This window comes from Pipra filicauda, unplaced genomic scaffold (assembly GCF_003945595.2).
Source record: "Pipra filicauda isolate LSUMZ 115617 unplaced genomic scaffold, ASM394559v2 scaffold82_size2718185_pilon, whole genome shotgun sequence".
Lineage (NCBI taxonomy): Eukaryota > Metazoa > Chordata > Aves > Passeriformes > Pipridae > Pipra > Pipra filicauda.
Window position 1 is genome coordinate 1,191,536 of NW_024105009.1, and position 23,464 is coordinate 1,214,999.

The 23,464-nt window shown below is 43.8% G+C and overlaps 1 protein-coding gene across 4 annotated transcripts in view; it reads left to right on the forward strand.

Annotated features, from left to right (window-relative positions):
- MPPED2 (metallophosphoesterase domain containing 2) overlaps nucleotides 1-23,464 on the forward strand; it is a 127,241-nt gene that overhangs the window by 16,526 nt on the left and 87,251 nt on the right. Inside the window, exons 4-7 of one of the 4 annotated variants that reach the window (XM_027735720.2) lie at nucleotides 846-973; nucleotides 1,444-1,529; nucleotides 3,557-3,681; nucleotides 10,189-10,431. In XM_027735720.2, the coding sequence (XP_027591521.1) occupies nucleotides 10,304-10,431 (128 nt within the window). In that variant the 5' untranslated portion in view covers nucleotides 846-973; nucleotides 1,444-1,529; nucleotides 3,557-3,681; nucleotides 10,189-10,303. Of the gene's footprint in view, nucleotides 1-845; nucleotides 974-1,443; nucleotides 1,530-3,556; nucleotides 3,682-5,083; nucleotides 5,328-6,728; nucleotides 8,463-9,435; nucleotides 10,432-23,464 lie in introns of those variants that run through there. The other 3 variants (XM_027735723.2, XM_039390480.1, XM_027735724.2) reach the window with 3 other exon arrangements.

Genomic DNA, 23,464 nt, shown 5'->3' on the forward strand with positions numbered 1-23,464 from the left:
ACAAGTTAAAGGTCAAGGAGAGGAGAAATTTGTAATACACTCTGCTGTAATACTAATGCCTGTTTCCTGACACACCACCAAGTTTTGGAATTATTTGGTACAGTGGGCTCTAAGTGCCTGAACTGCAGACAAATTAAACTGAGGGTTTTCTCATGCATTGGCTTTGACCCAATGCGTTATAGACCAATTAAATCATAAAATGATCATTTGTGGAAAAAGGCATCCACCTTCTTCTAAACAGGTAAATTGTTATGCATTACACAGAATGTTTAAACACCTCACATTACTCCCACAGTTGTGTATTCCCTGTCACAGTTCATTTACCAGAAGGTGACCCCCAAAAACCTTTACTTGTAGTGTGCCCTGAGCCTTCAGTGTTTGGGAGTTCCTGTAGTAATGTCTTTGCAGTAACTGCTCTCCATCAAACAACACTTGGATCTTTATGTACATACAAAACTGAAGTCACTGCCTGCTCTATTATGAAGGAATAAATCACTCATATATCCTTCTCAGTTTTGAAAAAAGAATATTCAGTGGAATGTTCCAGAAAAAAAAAAAAAGAGTGGTTTCTTCTCTAGGTAACTTGACTATCAGTTACACTGGGATTTTTTAGAAGGGCAAACGACTCACAACCTTTTTTTGCATAATTTTTTTATTTCTAGAGAGGATGAATAGGAAAGTTCCAAACAAATACTTAATTTGTTTTAAAGGGGCAAGGCAGCAGACAAAGTTCTGGTCCACCAAATATAAAAAGACTGCCCAGAGAGCAACTAGTGATATCTCCTTTGTTAGTCTTACCTGATGCTCTTGCAGCATTGCAATGTCGTGCTCCTCTGTGTCTGCAGGTTCTGACAGAAGGTGCAAATTTCACTTCCTTTGGAGAATTGTCATTTCCCTCCAAAAGCTGGTGGGCTTCTCTGGAGGGGTCATGGAGTCTTATGGAAGATGTAGTGTCTGCTGGAGTGTTGAACAGGTTAGTGTATGGGCCCTTGTTTGTGAGAGAAAAAGTGGGATGAAAATTCATAATGGGACAGAATACAAAAACCAAAAGCCAAGAGGCAATTTTTTATTTTTTTTTTTATTTTTTTTATAATTCAGCTTCTAGGATTCAATTAACTCCCAGTTCCAGTCTGTGATTTTGTTCAGGAGTTCTAAGAGCTAAAAAAACCCAATTTGTATCTTCAAAATTGGAATCCTGGAGGGGTTTCTTTTTCTATTTGTTTGTTCTTCATAGATTGTACTATGATCTTCTGTTGTTTTCATGTTGTTGGCCAGCATGCATGCCAAATGCTCTGTGACTTATGGACTACAAGTGAAGAGGGAGAGCAGTTGAGAACTTTAAATCTATCCAGCTATATCCAGCAAATTTGGAATGTTGTGGGACTCAGTGGGACATTAAGCCTAAACTAATGCAGTTTTCTCCTGTTGTCTTCTGTTCCACAGTTAGTGAAGAATTTCTGCTGTAATGAGGGGAATGAGCCTGTTAAGTTACAGGTTTTGGCAGAACTGCAGTGATTTGTATTGACATGGTGAGTCCAGTGACTTTTGGTGTAGACTGCTACCAGTGCCTGTCCACTGGATCAAACTCTACTTTCTTAAAATGTTAACCAACCAAAATACAAATTGTTTGGTACTCCACCTGCATGCCCCTGTCTCTGCAGGCCGAAAGTGAATTTTCTCTGCAATGCAAATGAGAACCCTTGATGCTCTGGTCTTAAAATGGCTAAAAAGGCCATGTACTGAAACAAACAAATTAACCCCCTCTGACACTGTGTCCAAACGAAAAGATAGTGTGAAACACTGGCCTAACTTTTTGTGAAACTGTAGCACACCCTGTGCTGGTGTTGGTCTCACGCTGCAGACAGAGGCAGTCTCCCGTGTGCCAGTGTGGGCATTCCAGGGACTGTGCTGTGGACTAGACTGGGGAACTGACCTGCCTTGACACCCTTTTTGGAAGGAGGCTTTTTTAAAAAAAATGAATTTGTTCCTCTTGTGTGGTTTGCACGTGTTTGAAAATTGGGGGGTTGTTTGGTTGGTTGGTTGAAAATTGTTTGGTTTTGGTTGGTTGGTTTTGTTTTGTGGGTTTTGTTTGTTTGTTGTTTTGTTTTTAACTCCTTTCTGTGTAAAAGATCACTCAAAAAATTCTGTTATTTAAGGAATGAGTTCTCAGAGGTGAACTTTAAATTATTCTTTCTTGTATTGCTTCACAGATACTCAGGGAAGCTTTTTCCTGAACAGCAAAATGAGATGGGTGTCTGTGGTTCACTCCAGATTACCCTGTGTGTGTCTCAAAAGCTCTGTCTTGTGCTTGGCAGAAACTGGAGACAGTGGTTCCTATGAACTGTATTAGAGATGACATAATAGATTTTGAAGAATGGGTATGCTTTTTGGGATAGTATAGTGTTTTATAATATTTAACATGCATCTCCTGCATCTGTACATTTGATGACACTCACTTTGGATTTGTAGAAGTGAAAAAATAAAATCCAGTGCAAACTCTGAATGTGACTAAGGTTTCATGTGTAACATACAATTTTAATATTACAAATAGGAAGTATTAAAGTAAACAAGAGCTGTTTGTTCACTGTTTTGAATTTCACCCAGCTAGAAAAATCAGTCCTGTGACACTCACAATAAACAGCTCACTTACTTTTTTCACTTTTTGAATTTATCTCTGAGATCCTCTTGTCAAGTGTGTATTAATAAGTACACATTCCAGCCAAAATATAGATGTTTTATTTTTCTGTATTTGCATTTTGATGCTGCTCCTGTGAATTAGAGAAAGCAACTCCTTTCCTCAGAAAATCCTGTAATGAATTTAAATAAAATATTTTTTTCCTTCTTTTAGCAACTCCCAGGGCCAGCACATTTCTAAAGTGGGTGCATCTTCGGAAAGCATGCTGTTCTTGGGGAAACAGAAAACAAGTAGTTTGAAAAAAGGGAAAAAGTTTCCTTGTGTGCTCTTAACAGAAAATGTTCCAGAGTTTGTCAAGTCATATATTAAAACCAGTGCTCCTGGTGACTGTATTACAGCTTGGTGGTGGTGAGGAGCACTCAGTATTGTGATAGAAGTGTGAACCTAGAGTCAGGTCCCACTCTGGATTCACACAAGTACCCAGGTACCTCTGACTTTCAGGTCCCAGAGCTTGCTTTGTATAAGGACCAGTAGATCAGGTAAGTGCTCACTTCAGTACCAGGACACTGAAACACTGGGGTAATGTCTGATCTGTCTCTTGCCACACAGAGCATCAGAGAGAAGGTCTTTGAGCTTTCTAACTCCCAGTCCAGCCACCTACCCAGGCTTCCACCTTGTTTCTCCCTCTGGGCTAGAAGCTCCTTTTTGCAGTGCTGGGGGCTCCACAACTACAGGAAAAGTCTTTCTGCTGCAGCTGGGGAGAAGGGATGCAGCAGGTTCAGGGTCAAGTTCGCTGCTTCTCCTCACCTCACCTCCCCTGCCCCTCCCTGATCCTATGCTGAAGTTGGCAGTGGTACCAATGAAGCTGTCCTGCTCTCTCTCTGTCCTCAGTTGCTCATCTCACTCCCTGTCTTGTTCCAGAAGAAGTGTTTGTGCAGTTGTGAAGTGGACTGAGTGAGGATACGGACTCACACCGAACCAGAACGTTTTTCCCTGGTGCTAAATGGATCAGTGCCCCAGGTGGGGTCCCCAGCTCTCACAGCAGGGTGAGTGCAGGGACAGAAGTGGGGGGAGTGGGCTGAATGCTGGACTGCTTTTTTTACAGCTGTGTCAGAGTAAGTTAGCTAAAAATTCTTGTGAAACTATGGCCTCAAGACTTCATTCCAGGCAAAGTTTCCCTGGAAATGTTACTTTGATTCGATTAGGAGGACGACTCATCTGTGGGCCATTTTGTCTGAAACAGGAATTTTCCTTTGGTGGTTCACAGTGCTTGCTTCTGTTAAAAGCGATAAAGACAATAGTAAAAAAAAAAAAAAAAAAAAAAAAAAGAGGGACTGAAAGGGCAAATTTGGAAAAAACCTTTTGCCATTTAGTCTTTTTTAGGTTGATTTTTTCTTAGTTTGCCATGATTCTAAACAGAACAATCCATCCCAGTGGATTTCTGCCTGGCAATACAAGGGACCCTTCTCACAGTTTTCAGTAACAAAGAAAAACCTGCCTGCTTGCCATCTATGTCTGAAGGTTGGCCAGAGTAAAAATTACTTATTTAAGATATATAGGACACTATTTACTCTTAGAGACCTGTTATCTATTTTCTATCTGCTCGACTATTCAAAATTGTTTGGATTTTTTCCTTTTCTTCCTTATTTCTTTTTTTCCTCCCCATTGTAAGTGTACCTTTGTGGAAGTCTCCCCTTCCATTTGCTGTCTTGAAAGTAACAGAGCAAACACCTATAATCTTTACTTTGTTACTGTTGTGGCTGTTGACACAATTGCTGTGGATGGGGAGGGGGGGAGGAAGACAAAAAAAAAAAGAAAAAGACAACATCTTTTTCATCCGTGATTCCCTGATTCTATCTTTCCATAGAAAAGCCCCAGTCACCCTAAGACAATGTTCGGCCTCAAAGGCGAACCCTGCAGTGGTGTTTCTGTGTGGTTTTTCTGGCCGCTGAGGTGAGCTTACCTACAAAGGAGCAGAGCACCGCATTGACACCCAGTGACGAAAGGTGCGGCGGAAGATGCGAAAACCCGTTCCAAGGATTTTTTTTTTTTTTACTTTTTTTTTTTTTTTTTTTAAATTTTTGCTGTTGTTACTTATTTATTTTGCTATTCGTGTGGGCAGGGACAGAGCCGATCGGCGGTGCGCGGAGCGGGGCCGGCCGTGTTTGGGGGTGCGAGGCGGGCGCTGCCCCTCGGCGGCGGGGAAGGGGGTCCCGGTGGGCTCCGGCGCTGCCCTCCCCGCTCCCCCGGGGCACCCCTGCGTGACCCCAATGGGCGGCACAGCCACCGCTCCAGCCGGCCCGGCGGGGGGAAAGCCGTGCCGCACTTGGGAAATGCAGCAGCGACTGCTCCCTCCCTCCCTCCCTGCCCGGGGGGGTGAAGTGCGAGGCAGCGGGAGGAGCCGTGCGTGTGTGTGTGTGTGTGTGTGTGCGAGCAGCGCGCCGTGGCCGCCGTGTTTCCTGGTGCCTGCTCCCTGACCCCAGTGGCAGTCCCGATCACTGCACCGCGCCCGCCCCCGCCGCCGCCCCGCTCCCGCAGCCGGACCCGGACCCGGACGCGGAGCCAGGGCCCCGCCGGGCACCGCCGCGGGGTCGGGCGCAGGCTCTGCCCCGGCCGCGCCCCCGCAGCCCCATGGAGCGGCCCCGCTGAAGGCATCCCCGACCCGCCCGCAGCGGCAGCCGGCGGAGGGAAGGTGAGCGGCCCCGGGCCGGTGTCGGTGCAGGGCGGGCACGGCGGGGGCAGCGCCGCACAAAGCGGCGGGTTAGAGGTGCCGTGTCATGGGCGAGAGAGCGGGAGGGAGGGGGGGGGCGGGCAGGAGCTCCAGCGGCGGCGGCGGCGGGTCCAGCCTCCCGCGAACAATAATGAGGATAAACCCGGCCGCCTGCGCTCCTGCCGCCCCCCGGCGTGACCGCCCGAGCCCGCCGGGTCGGGTCGGGTCGGTCGGGTCGGTGCGGCGGCGGCAGCGGCGGCGGCGGCGGCGCTTCCCCGCAGCCGCGGCGCGTTCCCGGCGGCGCTGAGCGCGGCTGCCCTGCCCCGCTGCCCAGGCCGTGCCCCCGCTGCCCTCGGCCGCCGCCGCGCCCCCCGCCCGGGCCGGGGGGCGGCGAGGGGTCGGCGGCGCTGGAAGCGGCGCGGGGGCGGCCGGGGGTGTGTGCGGGGCTGCCGGCGCGGGGTCGGGGCGGGGGGCGGCGCGGCGGGGCCGGGAGGGTAGGCCGGGGAGCATTGTGCTGGCTGGGGCCAGCGGGCGGGCGGGCGGCAGCGCCGAGCGGCCGGCGGGGACGGGGCTGCCGGCGCCGAGGGACCCGGGGATGGGGGTGCGTGTGTGTGTGTGTGTGTAGGGGGGGAACACGCCGCAAAAGTAAAGGAGGGAAAAGCGGGCTGGTTCGCCGTTCCCCGGCGGAGTTGCCCCTCGCCCTTTGGCCGGCGTAGAACCCGGTCTGAAACGCTGATCCCGGAGGCCTCAGACACTTGGAAGCTTTCAAGGGGTTGGGGGCGAGGTGCGGGGGACGGCGCGCTTGGCACCGCCGGGATAAAAAGCAGCGGGCATCCCGCCTCCGCCCTCCCACCCTCCCGGCCCCGCCGCGCTCGCCCGCGGCTGCCGTGGAGTTCATCGCATCCCTCCCCCGAGCATCCTCCCCCCGCGGATCATCCCGGCCCGTGGCAGCCGGGGGACACGGGGGCGACGCGAACTTTGTGCGGCGCGGCACGTACGGCGCAGACAGGGCAGCGATGCCCCCCGGAGCCGCGGGGCGGGGGCAGGGCAGGGCAGGGGGCGCGGGGCGGGGGCTGCGGCACACGCCGGGACGGGGCCGCGCCGGAGCCATTGGCCACCCGGAGCCATCAATCACCGGGGGGCGAGCCCGGCGCCCCGCGGGGCCGCGGCCGGGGCGGCCCGGGAGCGGCGGCGGGCGGCGGTGGGGAGCGGCCGGGAGCGCAGGTACCGGGGGTCGGCGGGGTGTGGGGGGGAACGGGGCGGGGGAGCGTCGGGGTCCGGCCCCCCCTGCGCCTCCGCCGGACTCGATGGGGTGTCTGGAGCCCGGAGTTGTCCGCAAACTGCAGCGCAGCATCTCGGGCGCTGCGGGGCCGCTGCCAAGCCCCCGCGGGTTGAGGGGCAGCGCAGCGTGAGTGCGGGGGGATGCGGGGGCGGCGGGGCCGGTGCCCGCGCCCCGGGCGGGCGGAACGTGCGGTGTCGGTGTAACAGCGCCGGGATAGTGGATGTATCAACAGAAGGTGTTGACACGGGATTAACCCTTCCCGTCTCCTGCCTTTCAGCATTTTCTCTTACGGCCCGAGCTCAGCCAGAGGCAAATGTTTGAAATTCAGATGAGGAAGGCGTAAATATTTTATTTGGGGAAATGGGTTTTTCGCGTGCCTGTGTGTGTGCGTGTACATACGCAGGGCTCGTGTGTGTAGCTCTCCGTGAAATGTAACGTTACATTTCAAATACCTGTGCTTATTTCGTGGTAGTTTTTATGACAGGGCAGCAGCGTACGGATTTACAATTAGCTGCGCCTAAGTTTGGGCCAGCCCTGTTCTGAAAAAGTGCCGGGTTTTACCTGTAACACTGAGCAGATGTGTACAATGGCACATCTCCTGTCTCGCTGCCGGTACAAATACACTCTGGAAAAGGATAGCTGCCTATATTTGGGAAAACACAACACGCCAAAAAAATCATTATTTAGGTTTTTAATGCGGTCATTCTTACTTAAAACTGCCTCGTAAAGCGTGGAAGATATTACACATTGTTATACTTGATAGATGGGAAAATAATGCAACTTTTATTCTTTTGTATCATTTCCTGCATGTAACCTTCAAACAGTGCTCACAGTTAGAGAAAGAAGAACAGGAGCGATTCAAAGTAGTCTTTTTAATTTATTTTGTTTTAATCTTGGGCCTAAAATATTTTTTTTTAAAGTTTTGAAGGGTTCAGCTTCTTTTTCTATTTTCTTCAGAGACATTCACAGTAAGGAAGGTAATAATTAGATACTTCTGATAGGTGAGCTGTAGTACTCTATGGAGTACTAAAAGGAAATTAAGAGAATTGACACAGAAGCCAGCTTCAAATTTTACTTTCTTTTTTAACCTCCAGTCTGGCATTTGTTGTGAATTTCAGCTTAAAAGGATATTTTGTTCAGCTTTGTCCTAATTTAAGTATAGAGATTTATTTTCAAGATTGAAGATTAGAACAATGGGAAGGAATTGCAGCTTATATACTTATAATCTTACTGAGAGTCAACTTAAAAGTATTTAATACAGCTATTCAAGTATCCTCTTGTCATTTGTTTTATGCCAGTTAGTTGTAATTTCTTTCTGTAACATGGATTGTTATAAACCATGAAAAAAATGCTTATTATCTGTATGTATAATTCACTCTCATGAACAAATTAGATTTTTCTTCCATGAGTGAACTATAATATGAAATTTAATGTTCTGACCTCTCTTATGCTGGATTACTAAAAACAGTGTCATTTAGCTTTTCTGAAAGCCCAAGCATATTTTTGTTGTTGGTTTAATGTGTTGTTTTATATTGTTGTTTTTAATTGTGGAAAAAAGTAACATTACACATGTAATTTTCACATCACTTCTTAATATATGCAGACGCTAAAGTTCTTGCTGTGTAAAAGAAAAAGTCTAGTTGTTCCGGTTTTTTCCTGGGAGCTCTGATGGCCAGCATTCTTGCTAATGACAGTCATTTCTCTGGCAGGAAGATGTTTTTATTTGTATTTACTTTTCAGTACAGGGCAATTATGCTCCTCTGTGTTGTGCACTCTTCGCAGTTCCTATCTCCAAAGAATTACAGTGCTTGGAACAGGACTGCGGTTTGAAGCAGGTGTTGTGTTTTACTGTTATGCAAAATAACACTAAAATATAATGGTAAAGGAAATTAAGGAAACAGCTGCAAACTTGGTGTGGTAACTGCTACATTAAGATTTGTGAGCAGTTGTTGCAGCAAAGATTTGTTTCAGTAAAGCTCACCTTGCTCCTGAAACTATTGCACTTGTTCTTACTAAGTGTGGAGACCAGACCATAACCTGAGTTACAAAGATGTACCATCTCACTAGTGACAGTTTGTTAAGCTGGGACTTTATGCTTTAGTTTCATCTTCTTTTATATTTTTTCCCTCCATCTAAAGAAGACGTAGGATAGAACCCAGTTACTGGAATGAAGGTTGCAGAATGTCTTAACCCAACTAACATATGGAAGCCTACATAGGCCTGAGGTGGTAAAATAGTAAAATAAATGGCCTATAGCAGGCCATCTGCCATTTGCAGGGCATTTTCATCATGCTTCATGCCAAACTGGAAATTAGTCTTTGTATTAAAAATATATTTTGAATACAAATCAAAGATTTCAAGTATTTCATGTTACACATGGCAAACACATTTCTATTTGGGAGCTAGAGAGGTCCAGGAAAATCACACTGAAAAACCAGTGTTGATGCTCAGGGCTCAAATCATTCTCTTCTCTTTCCCATCTCTTTGTTCCTCCCAGTAAGCACTGATTTACTTTTGTGAATTACACAGCAGACATGGAAAAAACACTATTGCGTGTGGCAGCTAAAGGGAGGGCTATCAGCTGATGCCAGGTGTCATGATTTCATGTCAGTCCTTGCTGGGATAGTGTGTCCCAGCTGAGCATCTGCCTCGTGAGCTGCTCGTCTTGAAAGTGTTCTTCGAACATCAGCTGATCAATTTTCACAGAGTCCCTCTGAAAGGAAGGCAGCTGAGGGATCCTCAGTTTATTGACGGCAGAAATCGAAGCTCAGATTTTGTGCAAGAAGCTCAGCAGAGCAGGTTTGGGAGGTTTCTGGCTATTTGGGTTTTGCTTATATTACAGTGTACACCCAGTCTTGACACAAGATACGTTTAAGAGCACTTTGAAGAAGTGAAAGATAGGGATGCATACGGAGGAAAGAGCCTATTTCTTTCATCTTATTCAGAAATATTTGTGCATAAAATCGCACTTAAATCTGTCAGATAAATCATTACTGTCTGGTGGTGAATCCAAACCAGTTTCATTGCTAGTGCACTATAACATGAATATTTTGCAAACGTTGTCTGGATAATCGCCTTTCTCTGGACAAATAAATGCTTTGATTTAAAGGCATTTGGGTGTAACTTTAGCTATGCAATTTTAAAATGTTCTTTACATCAGTTTCTTATAAGTCTCTAGATTGTCATTCATGTGGTAAAGCTGCAATAGGGCCTAGAAAACAAGTGTGTATGTTTGTGGAAAGTCGTTTATCTTTCAGCAAACTGGGTCCACTTGTTAGTTTTCGTGGTTGCAGTTAGCACAAGATATTATTTCAAATAAAGAATATGAAATGTGGAGTATTTAACAGAAGCTTTAAACTCATGTTTTATTCCCCCCGCCCCAAGATAAACAAACAAACAAAAAAGTGAATAGTAATGCTTAGAGAGTGGGGTGATGGTTACATAAAAAATATAGAAAAAGGTGTCTGAATAGAAATCAGGAGAGGATAGAGTAATCTGTCTGTGTATGTTTACATCTCCTCATAGCTTATAGCAGTGTGTGCTGTCTTTCTCTCCTGGCAGAGGTCACGGAGTTGATGAGGAGCTGCTGGGAATCGGGAGCTGCCTGGACCACAATGCCCTACCCTGCTCCTGGCCTTGGGAAGTTGTGAGCTGCTCATGTCCATAAGGAGGAAGGATGGCTCATGGAATTCCTTCACAAGGCAAAGTTACCATAACAGTGGATGAATACAGCTCCAACCCAACGCAGGCGTTTACACACTACAACATCAACCAGAGCAGGTTCCAGCCTCCACATGTGCATATGTGAGTATTCCCGACCTTCCTGCCCGTGTGTCTGTGCGTGTGTCTGCCTGTGCCTGAGACGGAGAACCGCTGCTGAAGGAGTGGGTTGAAAACGGGGAAGTTTGGTTAGTCACATGAGCTAAGAGGCTAAATGGTTGTCAGATTTCTTACCTGGCTGTCTGAGGTTTGAGAAGCCCTGCTCCATCCTCTCCTGGAGGTGACTGCCCGCCATCGCCTCTGTGGAACTCCCCTGTGCCGACTGGTGGGGCGAACGTTCTCAAGCTTGTCACTCTACTGATCTTTCTTTTAACTCGCCTGAGGGACCCATTGCTTTAAAAATTAAGCTCCCTTCCCCCAGCCCTTACACTCAGCTGCGAAATAGGCCTAATTGGGACTAATTGTCCCCCCTGATCAGTGAATCCTTTGTCCTCCGGGTTGCGAGTGGAACGTGTGCCGCATGACACATTCCATTCCACCCGCAACCTGCCGCACAAAGGAGTCGGGGTCTGCCCAGTAGTTCCTCCCAAGAAATACAAATACTCTCTTAAAACAACAGCTCTGGCCCGAACCAACAAGGGCACGGGAAGTGGAGAGCTGAAAGCTCCTTCCCTCACCTTGTTATTCCTGGGCATTGTGTGACCCGGGGTCCTTGTGCCGCCCAGCACCTTTGGCACAATGGGCTGCTTGCTTAGCAAAGAGCTAAGTACCAGTTTTAACTCTGAATTTCCTTCCCTTTGTTTAGTTGGGTTTGATCTTTATCGGTTATTTCTGTGAAGGTTCTTTTTCTTTTAGCATTAATAGACTGGAAAGCACGTGAAACTAAAACAAAGCCGACATCTCTTGACCTCCTGCGAGCCATTGTTAGGCAGGATTTTGAACGATGTCACACTATTGAATTTGATAAGGATTTAGCATAATAAGGGGGGGAAAGTTGTATGGTACTTCATTGCATTTTTGTTATGTAGAAGGCTGCCGGAAGAGTCACAATGTAGGAGTTCAGCACCTTCTAATAGGATTTCATGTGGTTACAATGTTCCTAAAGGCAACTTTGGGAAGGATGCTGAAGAGTGTCTGTCCTGCATGTGGCTGACTTTTCAAGGTGAAAAAAGTTTTCATTAATTACATTTGATTGAAAACGTTTAGACAGCCACACCTCTAATAGATAGTGCATCTCTTAAATGATATTGATTCGATGGATATCTTAAAAGGTACTTTTCTTGCCTGGAAAAACTGTAATTGAAATAAATACTGAAACGACAAAGTTCAGTACAGTGACAGTATTTTAAGTGACAGTATTTGAAATGATTTTTAACTTGAATACTGCAACTTTCTTAAAATCAGTAATTTGATTTCAGGGGAGGGTGTGGCAAACTAAAGGGAGATCAAAATTTAGAAAAATTGGAAATTAATTAGTCTCAGTTTCACAGTGGAAGCAGAGAGAGCAATGTCATAGTGCAGGAGGCGACTCTGGATTCAGGTGTAGGTCTGGATAACAGATGATGGATTTTAGAAAACCTATTGAGGGGGAAAAAAAAAAAAGACAGGGTCCTACCAGGAGGGTAGAGGAAAGCATGGAAGTGAAGACAACTATGGCTGAGGGTTTGTGTGATGGTAACAACAGCTGAATTATTTCTGGGGAGGAGAGCCTGGGTTCTGTGGTAGCTTCAGACAGGGTCTTTATTTGTCTTCTCAGCGTTTTGTAGTGGAAACACTGTGTGTATTTTTGAAAGAGGATGTCATCAAGTGAGAAACCTGAACAGAAAATTGGTAAAAGCAGTATTAACAAAGAAACCATGATCTGTTTATCCTGTTGTATCTCTGTTAGTGCCACGTTGCTGCAGCCACTGGGATTGATTTGATTAGGTTTTACAGTCTGCTTTTTTTTATTGTTGCTGTCTTTTAAAGTAATGCATGCGTTTGGTTGTTTTTTTTTTTTCTTTTCTAAGAGGGAGTTTGAGGAAGCTTTATTCTCTAGTGAAAAATTTATTTTAAAAATCATGGGATGATGAGAAATGAGTAAAGCAACATGGGAACTGAGTGTTGTGACAGGTATGTGAATAGCAGGGCAATATATTGCTGCAGGGCCCTGCTGCATGCCATAAATCAGGAGCTGGGTGCAGCTTAAGGACAGTGTTCTTTGCTAAGGGAATTTTTTTAGAACTAATTTCTTTATGGATATGCATCTCCATGTGCAAAGGTGAGAACTGGGTTCATGGCACATGCTGAGCCATTTCTGGTTCTGGTATCCTTTGGGCTCAGCTCTCGTTTCACACAGAGTAGAGGGGAGTCCATGGACTATCACCAGCACAAACCTGGTGGGTAAGGCACTCCAGGCATCAGTCTGGGACACATCCTGTGCTTTTTCTCCCACTTTCATTTTGTGCCTTTCATGTGACAGTGTCAGCTGGGATACAGTTCTCTTGTCTTTATTTGTGTATTTCCACCAGCACTTCTTAGTGAATCTGTTTAAATGTACAGCCAGGTAAACAACAGGGGATTTGTTACAGCTCCCTTTGCTTGGGCTGGCTGGGACAGCAATTTTGTCACTTACTTAAGCTCTGGTGGTATAACTTTTGAATCAGTTTGTCCATTCTTTTTATTTCATTTCTCTACCAATTAACATTTGAACAGGTATTCCAAAGGCAAATTTTACAATTATTTTGCATAAAGGGATATAATTTGAAATATTATTTTGTCATCTTAAGCAATGCTCCCACCTACAGGTTTCACTTACTTTCTGAAGATGTCATAAAGTGTTTGTGTTTGAATGTTTTGTACAAGTCACGTTTACTTTCTGTTAGTTTTAATTATATGCATCACCTTAGTTCCCTGCTTTCAAGGGCAGCTGCAAAATAATAAATGACAATTATAATATGCTTCCCTTTGCTTCATATTGATTATTATTCTTCTGAAAGTTTTCATACTTTGTATTTTTTTTGCCAAGAGTTGTGACTTAGAGGCAAGTGCTTTTTGCTCCTCTGGTGTGGTGCTGCCACGTATGAGAAGTTTTTGTTTGTTTTGGGGTTTGTTTGTTTGTTTTTACATTTGGTTTATTTTTTGGGGGGTGTTTTGTTGTTTTGGTTTTGTTTTTGTTTTTTAAACGGGTTTTAAGCCATTTAGAGTTTTGAGGTGTTCGATATGAGGCTGGGATCAGTGGTACCAATACCAGTGAGCAGCAGTAGAATGCAGCCTGGGGACAAATCCAAATGTAAAACTGCTTACTTAGGCTTTAACCATAGAGAAAAACCTCCCGATTTAGGTACAACACCCCATTTACTTGCAGGGGGAAAAAAAAAAAGGAAGAGTGAAATAAACTCTGTGTATCTGTTTTGGACGGGCCCATCTGGTGAGGATGGGGGAGTTTTGTGAAGATAAAATAGCTGTAGCCCAAGCTGCTGCAGGCTGGGCCTTTTAGAGGAGTTCATTATCTTCTGGTCTCACCAGCATGACTTGGTGGCTTGTTTTTGGGAGTATGTACATGTTAAAACTCCTGTGGTTTAAATTCAGTAGTAGGGGAGTAAGAAAGATAGAGGTTTCTGTGCCAGAGCACAAGTCTTCTAAATAAGTTTACTCATACCGAGACATACCTTGAACAATCTGTAACCATATAATTTTATTGCCTTTTCTGTACTGGAGTAAACCCCCATGTGAATATTCTCATTTTAAAGCAAAGAGCATAAGCAGAGTTTTATATTAGTAGAAATATATATATATATGGTTGAATAAAGTATTTAAAGGTGTATATATATATGGTTGAATAAAATATTTAAAGGTATGAGTGTGTGTAAATGTGTATATATAATAATAATAGTAAAATAAAAGCAGAGCTGTGTGATCATAGAAGAAAAACTTTCAACTGTGACAAAGCCTTACATTGTTAAAACCCAGAGATCTTATTAGACTACTAACCTGGAGAAATAGGATCCTGCTTTTTTTTTTTTCTTCTTTGGGAAACGGTCCTGCTTTTAATGTGCTTTATAAACTCCCCCTGAGATTAGTGGGAAATCGTGCATTTGATTTGTAGTAGTCTCAATTTTGTTTTATATAGGGTGTGTGATATTTAGGGGGAGGGGAAAGAGTTGGCATTAATAAAATATGAACTCATTTGACATTTAGAGAATAGTGGAGTCGGTGCATGTAATATTATTGGTTGAGAGAATACAGAGATTCAGTCTTAAACTAGTCTGCTGTATTTAGTATGACTGGGCAGGCTGTTTCAGCTGATAGTGATGTGACAGAGGTTTTGGTGGAAATTGTTGCTCTGGCCTTTAATAAGACTTTTTGTAAAACCATACGCAGCTCATGACCACCCAAGTTCCTTTTCACAACTTACTTTTCAGAATAAATAAATAAAAACCCCAGTACCCTCTGAAACAATCAAGTTACATTTAAATTCTGGTAGTGAAAACATTGAATGAGTGCACTTACAAGCTGAGCTTTACTTTTGGATGTGAGGATTGTTGCCTGGGATGGAGGCTCACAACCATCTTACCTTTGTGGAGGTTTAGTCTCCTTTTATCTCACTGACCTGGGTGCTGCTGAAATGCAGCAGGCTCACAGCCCGGTGTGTTAAGGAAAACAAACCTGTTTTTCTTTAGCCAAGAGCAGTAGCCTTTCAGCAGCTGCCCTGGAGCAGCTGAGCTCTCCCTGCAGTGGCCTGGTGGGGATTCCAGCAGAATACAGGGAGGACAGCTGGAGGTGAGAACCCTTACAACTGTCCCCAAATAAATAGTGCTGCACTCAAGGAGAGGGCCATCAGCTGATTGTGTTTTCTGGTTCTTCTGCCATAGAGCAGTGGAAGCCGAGTGGCAAAGATGCTAATTTTAATCTTCCTGATTTTTATGTTAATTAAAGTTACTTGTGCAAAAATCGAAGCATCACATAAGTTTTAAACTTATATTTTACGTGTGAGATGAAAATAAATACTTTTTAGAGCCTTTTGAGGTACTGGAGTGGAACATGATGAAAGTTAATACAGTGGTGATATAAGGATCAGGAATTGCAGTTTTGTAAATAAAACTGAAATTTAGGCGCCTTGTACTGTGTTTATACAGTGCAGTCATAATATGCTAAACGCTCTTGAAAAATTAAGTTTCTGACCTTTCTTTTTGTCATTGTAAAAAGGAATATTACCAACCTACCTTTAAAAAAAATGATCTGACATCCCTGGAAGGCTGATGCTGTAAAAGTGCCAATATTATTACTATAAATGTAGGACAGGTTTAAAATAATTTTTTGTCACCACTGCCCTATTATTACTCTCTTTCCACATTGCCCTGTCCTAAGACAGAAGCCGGGTCTGGTTTAAATTGTCGATAAACCCTTTACCTCTGCTGCTTTGTGGGGACAGGCTGCCAGAGCAGCCTCCGTGCCCATCAAAATCAATCTGTCAGTCCCTCAGTGTGAGGTAGCAGCCCTTCTGCAGCTCCCACGCGTTGGCTGAATGAGAAAAGCTGTGCCTGGAGGTTCCTTGCAGGGCTGGAAGCTGGGAAGATCCCTGAAATACAGGGCTTCAGCACCGACCCTGCCCAGCTGCTCCTTCCTGCCCCTTCGCCACACGCTCTGCCCCCTCCCCAGGAGTGTTGGCAGAGCCTTTTTGGGGCTGCTGTAGAGACTCAGACACTGAAAGGGTCTAAGTTAAAAATGTCCTTTTAGTGGTGTGGGGGTTTTGGTTGTTTGTTTGGGGTTTTTGTTTGTTTTGTTTTCCAGTGAGCTATTTTCAGTGATCTCTCTCTTGGTGTAGCCTCACCAGTAGTGGGTTACTGGGGTGGCCAGCACAGGTGAGAGGGAGGTGTGCTTATGGATCAGCTGGTGGGCAAGGATAGAAGGAGAGGGATATTTGTTCATCTTACCTGAAGAAGTAAGATTGATGAAGATTTTCATTGGTGAAACTGTTCTGTCAACCCCTTGTAGAGCCAGTCTGACCACTGTCGGTAAAACCCGAGAGGGAGGAAGAAAAATAGTTTTTTATGTACATATGTGTTCATGTTCTTTTATGCTTTATTAATCATGTAAAGAAGCCTTCAGATAGCAAGCACTTTAATTGTAAGGCCCTCTTTCAGTAGCTGAGCACTATAAAGATGGAAATTTTCATTGCATGATCTGATTCTGTGCTATGGTGTTACCTGTGTAGTTGGTTTAGTGGTCAGTCATACTGAGAGACAGTTGACTTATAGTTTCATGTCTGTGTACAACACACAGTGTGTCCTTACCTTTTGGGAGATGTGTGATGAGATTTGACCCAGGAACACTTTTTGCAGCAGTGGTTCCTACCACGGTACCCTGTGCTGGAGGGAGACTGCTCGCCAAGGCAGTTCTTTGCAGTGAAGTAATTGGACAGAAAAAGTGAATATATGTTGCAATCAGGGTGTTGTACTGTCACTGGAAACTTGTAATTTCTTTTGTTAACATACTGGGACAGTAGGGATGTTGTCGTGGAAGCAGCAGATTCTTGCTTTTATTTAATGCTTGAAGGTTGAGAACACAATCTGTCCTGTGAAACAACTTCTAGAGCATAGATTTCCAAACAGAGAGTTAGTATCTGACTAAATTTGCAGACCCCACACTGAACATCCCATTGTAGAATTTTTGGCTCATGGTTTTCTTCTAGTGGCAGAATGAGGCTTCCCTGCCAGCAGTGATGAGGGAGTGTGTTCCCTGTGACACATGGCTATTCCAAGCTCAAGGAAAGTGCTGCACTTACCTATCACACATCTCATTCTTTTCTTTTGCAAACCCTTGCTTGAATATTTTGTGGGACAAATAAGCAAGAGGAAAGCCCTGTAAACGATGTGGTTTTAGATGTCTGTTATATGTTAAATTACTATATGCAGCTTGCTTATGTTTGATGCAAGACTACTTCAGAAGTGATCAAGTGTTGGTCATGGATATTGGGTTTTGTACTGAATGTTGGCATGGTAATTTTTTGAGTTTGCATTTCTGATCTTGAGCTACCAGAGGTGGCTTGATTTCAAAGTCAGTTGCCTAACACTGGTATCCATGGAAAAATTCAGAAATGGGTAGCTGATGTGTCTCCCTTCCTAAAGGAACACTTGAAGAGTTTGGGTTTGAATTCTCTAAAATGCCATGGCATAGCTTGAGAAAATAAATGCTCTTAGGCATGGCAGAGGTACAGTGAGGCAGGGAGATGTCTTTAAAACATGCATCTCTTAACAGTGAGGTTGTGAAGTTACTACTTTGAAGACACAGTCAAGTTTGGTGTTGGGGTTGCCTGCACTGCTTCACGTGATATGTGCTGGCAGGGAGAGGGGAGTGCCAGTGCTGGGTAGGAAGTCCCCTCAGTTTTGCATGGGAAAATCATTCACCTCTTAATTCACACCAGGTTTTTCCAAGTCCCTACAGAGGATTCCAGCAAGTTGTGAGTTTTGGTCCTTGAAGCAATGACTCCTTGTTTCCAGTGGTTTGAATCATACTTGGCACATGCACTTGTAGTTTTATGGAGTTCATTGTGATTGTTTCTGCTTGCAGAAGGCCTGATATTGGCTTTCAGGTCCTTTCTGTAGTGTGCACATGCAGAGCAGCGCAAAATAGAGCAAGGAGGTAAGGCTATGTGCATATAGATCTGCACATATTTAGTAGAAGATATTTCAGAAGATAGAAAGAGCTCTATGGGATTTGAAAATTCAGATCTTATCCATTTACTTTCAGTTTTGATGTGGGCCATTAAGACTGCAGTTTTTAGATTATGTATTGTAGAGGGCAAGTTTTCTGTTAGTGTGTGGTTGGTTTTAATTACGAGGAAGCTGTGGCTGAATTATGGATTCGTTTAGGTTGGATTATCAACTCCAACCATTAACCTAGCATTGCCAAGTCTGCCACAATATAATTCAATATATTAACTGCTAAAGATGTTTGAAAAAAAAAATCTGCAAATTAAGATCACATAAAATGAAACAGCAAACGTGTGCATTTAAAACACTGAAGTCCAACCAATTCTGTCCTGTAGTAAATGTGACTAGACTTTATTTAATGGTTTTTATTTTGCTGCCTGTTTCGAACAAAATGTTAGGGTGTGATAATCTTGTACCCAGTAACATTCCTGGAGCAGGACCAAGTGGTTAGAGCACAAAACTGCAAGTCTGGATTCCAAACAATAAACTTTAGGTACCTGGCGTTGCAGTCGTTTTATTCCTTCTGAAGAGTTGACCATAAAGCTTGGTCATAACCTCCATAAACCTGGAGATTTCTTCCAGCACATCAGCTGGATATATCCTGCAGGATCTATGGCTGTAACAGAATGCTGGTGGGATGAGCTCTGCTGTTGCTGCTGCTGAAGCTTTTGGAGTTGGGGCAGAGAGGATGGTTAAGACAGCAAGTCGACTCATAATCCCCAAATACAGTTGTCCTCTTCATAGCTGATGGATCAGACCCATTTTATTTCTGCTGTCAAGAGAGTTCACCTGTGTACTCTCCCTTGACAGGGAAATGCCCACCCCTATTTTGAGATGCACTATTTTATAATGAGCATATTTTCTAAATGTAAATCATCGTCTTGAGGGAAAAGACAAATAAGAAAATCCCAACTGTCTCCTGGTTTTACCAGAAGATCGTTTAAATTGTTGTGCCGTGTGGGGTCTTCCAAGATTTGTTTTTGTCACAGGTTGTGAATTTGGTATTCCCAGACCCTCTCTTCCTTGCGTGCCGCCTCACATTGGGGCTACAGAGATTCCACTGGATGTTAACAGGGGAAAAGCAGCACCAGAGGCTTCCTTGCAGCACGGTCCCCACTTACTGTACTGGGCATTAACTTATATCCAGCACATTAGACTTAAAAGCACACAGCCATTAAGTGTAGCACTCCCTTCCCAGGAGGGCAGCAGATGGAGAGAGAATGGGAGAGGGAAGGAGAGAGGAGTATGATAGAAGGGCCTTGATGTGATGTATTTGTAAGCCAGGGAACTTGCTATTTACCACGTTTACAATTTCCCTGGTATAAGGAATTGAGCGTAGTGACTGTGAGCATCAGGGTCAGCACATTACTCCTAAATGTTTAGCTATTGTTGTATCTGTTTATGGGAAGGAAAAGGTGCTAGTTCAGTATATCTTCCCTCCTGTTCCTTTTATATAGGGAGCACAAAGAAAAAAGTCATTACTTTTTAATTACTCTGGGCTTCTTTGTTTCTTAAAGCGCATTCACTTTTGGCCAGCAGCGAGCATTAACAATGGCTTATTTTCTTTCCTGTGAATGGTGAAGTAGTAGTTTTGGGGAAAATAATGTTCAGAATTAAAATTTCATGTGGTCCAGCATATTTAATAAATAGGAGCCTTGTCCTATACCTGTTTAATGCAGTGATTAGTGACATCATTATTGCTTCCAGTGGGACAGGACCCATCACTGAGAAATGCCACATTAAGTGGCTCCCTCAATTTTTAACAATGATTCTTTCAGGGACTTCTGTTCTCTGGCTGTTAACAATCTGCATGTAAGATTATGATAATAGACAGATATTAAGGAAGAGGGAAGTTTCATCTTTATTGTTTGTTTATTTTGTAAAGTTAAAGTCAGCCAGGCATTCACTTTTTCTCCTGGTGGAAAGAAGTGAATAAATTAAAACTGAATAAATGCACAATTATACATTAAAAAAAAATTATAGATAACCTGGGTGTAATCTTTGAAATGACTTGAAAGTTTTTTGTATAATTGTTTCATTTTGATTATATCTCTCTTGGCATTAGTTTGATGTGTTTCATAATTTTTTCTTTGTTAAACAGTGATGTTTGCAGCCTTGACAGGAAGGCACGTTTGTAGGAAGAATTAATTTTGTTCTGCTCTCGTTACTATTCTCTGCCTTGAAAGTTTCCACTTAGGTACCCTCTTTATGTTACTGAGGGAGAGTTATGATTAATATTGCAACCTGTTAGATGGTTTGGAGGTTATTTTAATAGTTTGTACAAAGTTCTTAAGACAGTTTTTCTGCTAGAAACGTTGTCAGTGTAATGAGACTGCACAGAACAAATACTGTAATGCGAGTTTCAAACACCCTCTGAGAATTAAAATGCTGATGGTAATCTTAAGGGTGGTCTATGATTTTTTTTTCCCCCTTTTTTCCTTCTCCACTGTGACCTTTGGTGGTGTTCTGCTCAGCTACTCTGCATGGCTGCTCTCTGAGAGTGCTGCTGTGTTAATGGAAGGATCACACACATTGCTCCTTTCAGAACCTGATACATCATCTTGGCAACAAAATGGAGACCTTTAACTCGTGGAGTTTTCATCATTTGTTGTTAGTTATCTATTGCCATGAGTTCTATGCCTTCAAGAAGACTGGTTGGTTTAAAAATGTATGTATGTAGAGTAGAGATTTCATTTTGTCTGAGTGAGAATAGAAAAAAAATCCCTGGTACTGGTTTCAAGGAATTTAAATGGTCTGTGTTTAGGGGGATTTTGTTTTGTGTTTAGGCTCATTCATTTTAGATATCATTATTATAGAACATATTGTCCTGAAACGAACCCTTACATTCAGTCTAAATTGAGAAAAAAAAAAGAGAAATATTAATTTAAGTTGAAAATTAATTTTGGGTCACCTGGCTTCCTTGATAGTCAGTTCATACCATCATTTTATACTGTGGTGTGTACCAGAGTCACTATTTTCAGTTTCGCTTAGAAGGTTTTTAAGATGTCATTCTGCAGAATAAGAGAGACCTTTTGTGAATTATTTTATTCAGTGCAGAGTTAAAAGGTATAATCTGAAACACGTAGAGCCAGGAAGTTGGTAGAGGGTTTTATTTATTAATTAGTTCAAATTAAATGGGGGATCTGTAGAAGATCTGGAGCAAGACATGGCAATTTTCTGTATATCTATTCATAAAGAGGCAACGCCATTTCTTTAGGGTCCAGACACTTACACAAAAAAACGCAGGAGAAATGTACTGGAGGCGGCTGATACGGAATAAATGGAAGATGAGAAATGGATAAACGATCCTGAGTATCCAGAAATAACCAGAGAGAGATAAGATGCTGGCCTGATGTATAGCTCCTAGCACACCTGGCACCTGCAGCCGTATTTAACCTGTTACAATGTCACTGCCTGCATATGTGTCTGAAGAGTTCTCGCTCTGCCGTGAAGCGCAGCGGTGTGATATACGGCACAGCGTTGCTGCGCTGCTAGCTTGGGACCTGGCCTTTCATGTTTGTCTGTGTTTTATTATTTTCCTAGCCAAAAAAAAAAGTGTTTTTTTTTTTTAGATTTTTTGAACTTCCAGACTCGTGCCTTGTAGTCGTTCTCCCGGGAGTGTGGCCACGCTGACCGTGGTCAGCGGAACCTTCCACTGCCATGCCCGGAACCGAGCAAGGCTTTAAAGGCACGCGGGTTTTTGGTTGGCTTGGTTTTTTTTCATTCTTTACAATTTTTTCTTCTGTCGGGCTTAGTGTGCCTTAGTGTGAGCAATGTCAGGCGGTGTGCCGGGAACAAATTCTCTGTCTCCACAGAGAGAGCTGTTGTAGTTCCTGTTAGAACTTCCCTCGTGAGTTCCCCGCAAATGACTCTCTTACCTGTCGGGAGCACTCGTGGAACCAGGAGAACGAATTAGTCTCTGCCTCCATTCAAACCAGAGTTTCTTCAGAGAGCAGCAGTCGCTGTGGTGGTCTTAGTTATGGGAATAACTTTATAGGAAATCAAGCACCATCCTTTGTGGACCTTTTTCTTTTTTTTAAGGCACCAAACAGCTGTCAGTGGGGTAGAATTTCTGTTTGTTTAGAGTTACGTTAGACAGTGAGCTCTAAATGAAAAATCAGGCATCCTGCTATCTGTCCCCTAAGTCATTTAATCTTAACCAATATGCACTGCATTTGTAGGGTATGGACAGTGCTGACAGATATGTTCAAAGAATTTATGGATTGCCCCCCTCCCCCCCCATTGTCCAAACAGAAAAAGACAGAGTACTAAGAGTTAAAATGTTGATTCCCTGATGGTATAACTGAAATATATGATGTATCAGCTGCATGAGGAGCTGCTGGAGTTGCCATCTTTCTGAATTTAGCACCTTCCCAAAGGCTGTTACGCTGCAGAAGGAACAGTTGAATGGAGCATGAAAAAGTTTCTTGGACTACCTTAGTTTGCACTTAGGTTACTTGATTACTTTGACCTGAAACAGCAATAAGCAAGAACCATGACACATGGGTGGAGAATTATGGAAGAGAGAGTAAAATCTAGGTGTCCTTATTTAATTTGTTACCAACCCTGGCTCAGAGTGGGCAAAGGCACTTGTTAGCAGCACTGTTCCAAAGGTACCAAAGGTACTACGTCAGGCAACATTTAAACAAATGTTTTCAGTTGTCTATCCAAAGTTTGCAGTCATTTTTGGTCCAGTGGTAGAGAAGGGTTGTGTTACTACAGATGTGATGATATTAACATGTGTTCTCTGTGAACATTATGTGTTTCACCCACTGGCTCAATGGTTCTTGCAGATCTCTTAACTGAAAGGGGTTTTAAAAACAGGTGGGTGTAGTATCAAAGCAATGACTACACAGGGCATAGCAAAACCCATTTTCTATTTGCCTTACTTATGCTGTTGCCTGTGCTTTAGAAATAGTCCACTGCACAGCTACACTTGTGTTTTCTCTGAGGAGCCCTGTGACTGTGGTTTGGATGTGTCCTCTGCAATGTGTGATGCAGCTGCTGGTGACCTGGCAGCTTAAATCGAGTTAGGAGTTCAACTGTACAAAGAAAAAAAGAGACCGTACTCATTAACCCCCATGTATCTTTTGGTAATTAGTAAAGGTGGTATGGGTAATTACAGAAGAGACTTGAAGCTAAATTGAGTAGGTATTTTAGTAGGTATTTCCCCCACTGTGAGAATCTGACTTTGCAACGGCACGGGGAGGGGGGACACACACACACACACAAGTCCACATGTGCAATTTAAATAGGTCTGGATTCTGCATCATAAATATGCACCGGATGCAGGGGAGAAAACCAGCACATTCTCTCAGGATGCTGTTAGGGCCAAGCAGAATCTCATTAGGGACAACTTCAAAGATCAGTTCCTCATGTCCATAAAAATAAGTGTAAATTATCTTCTGTGAGCCTGCTGTTAG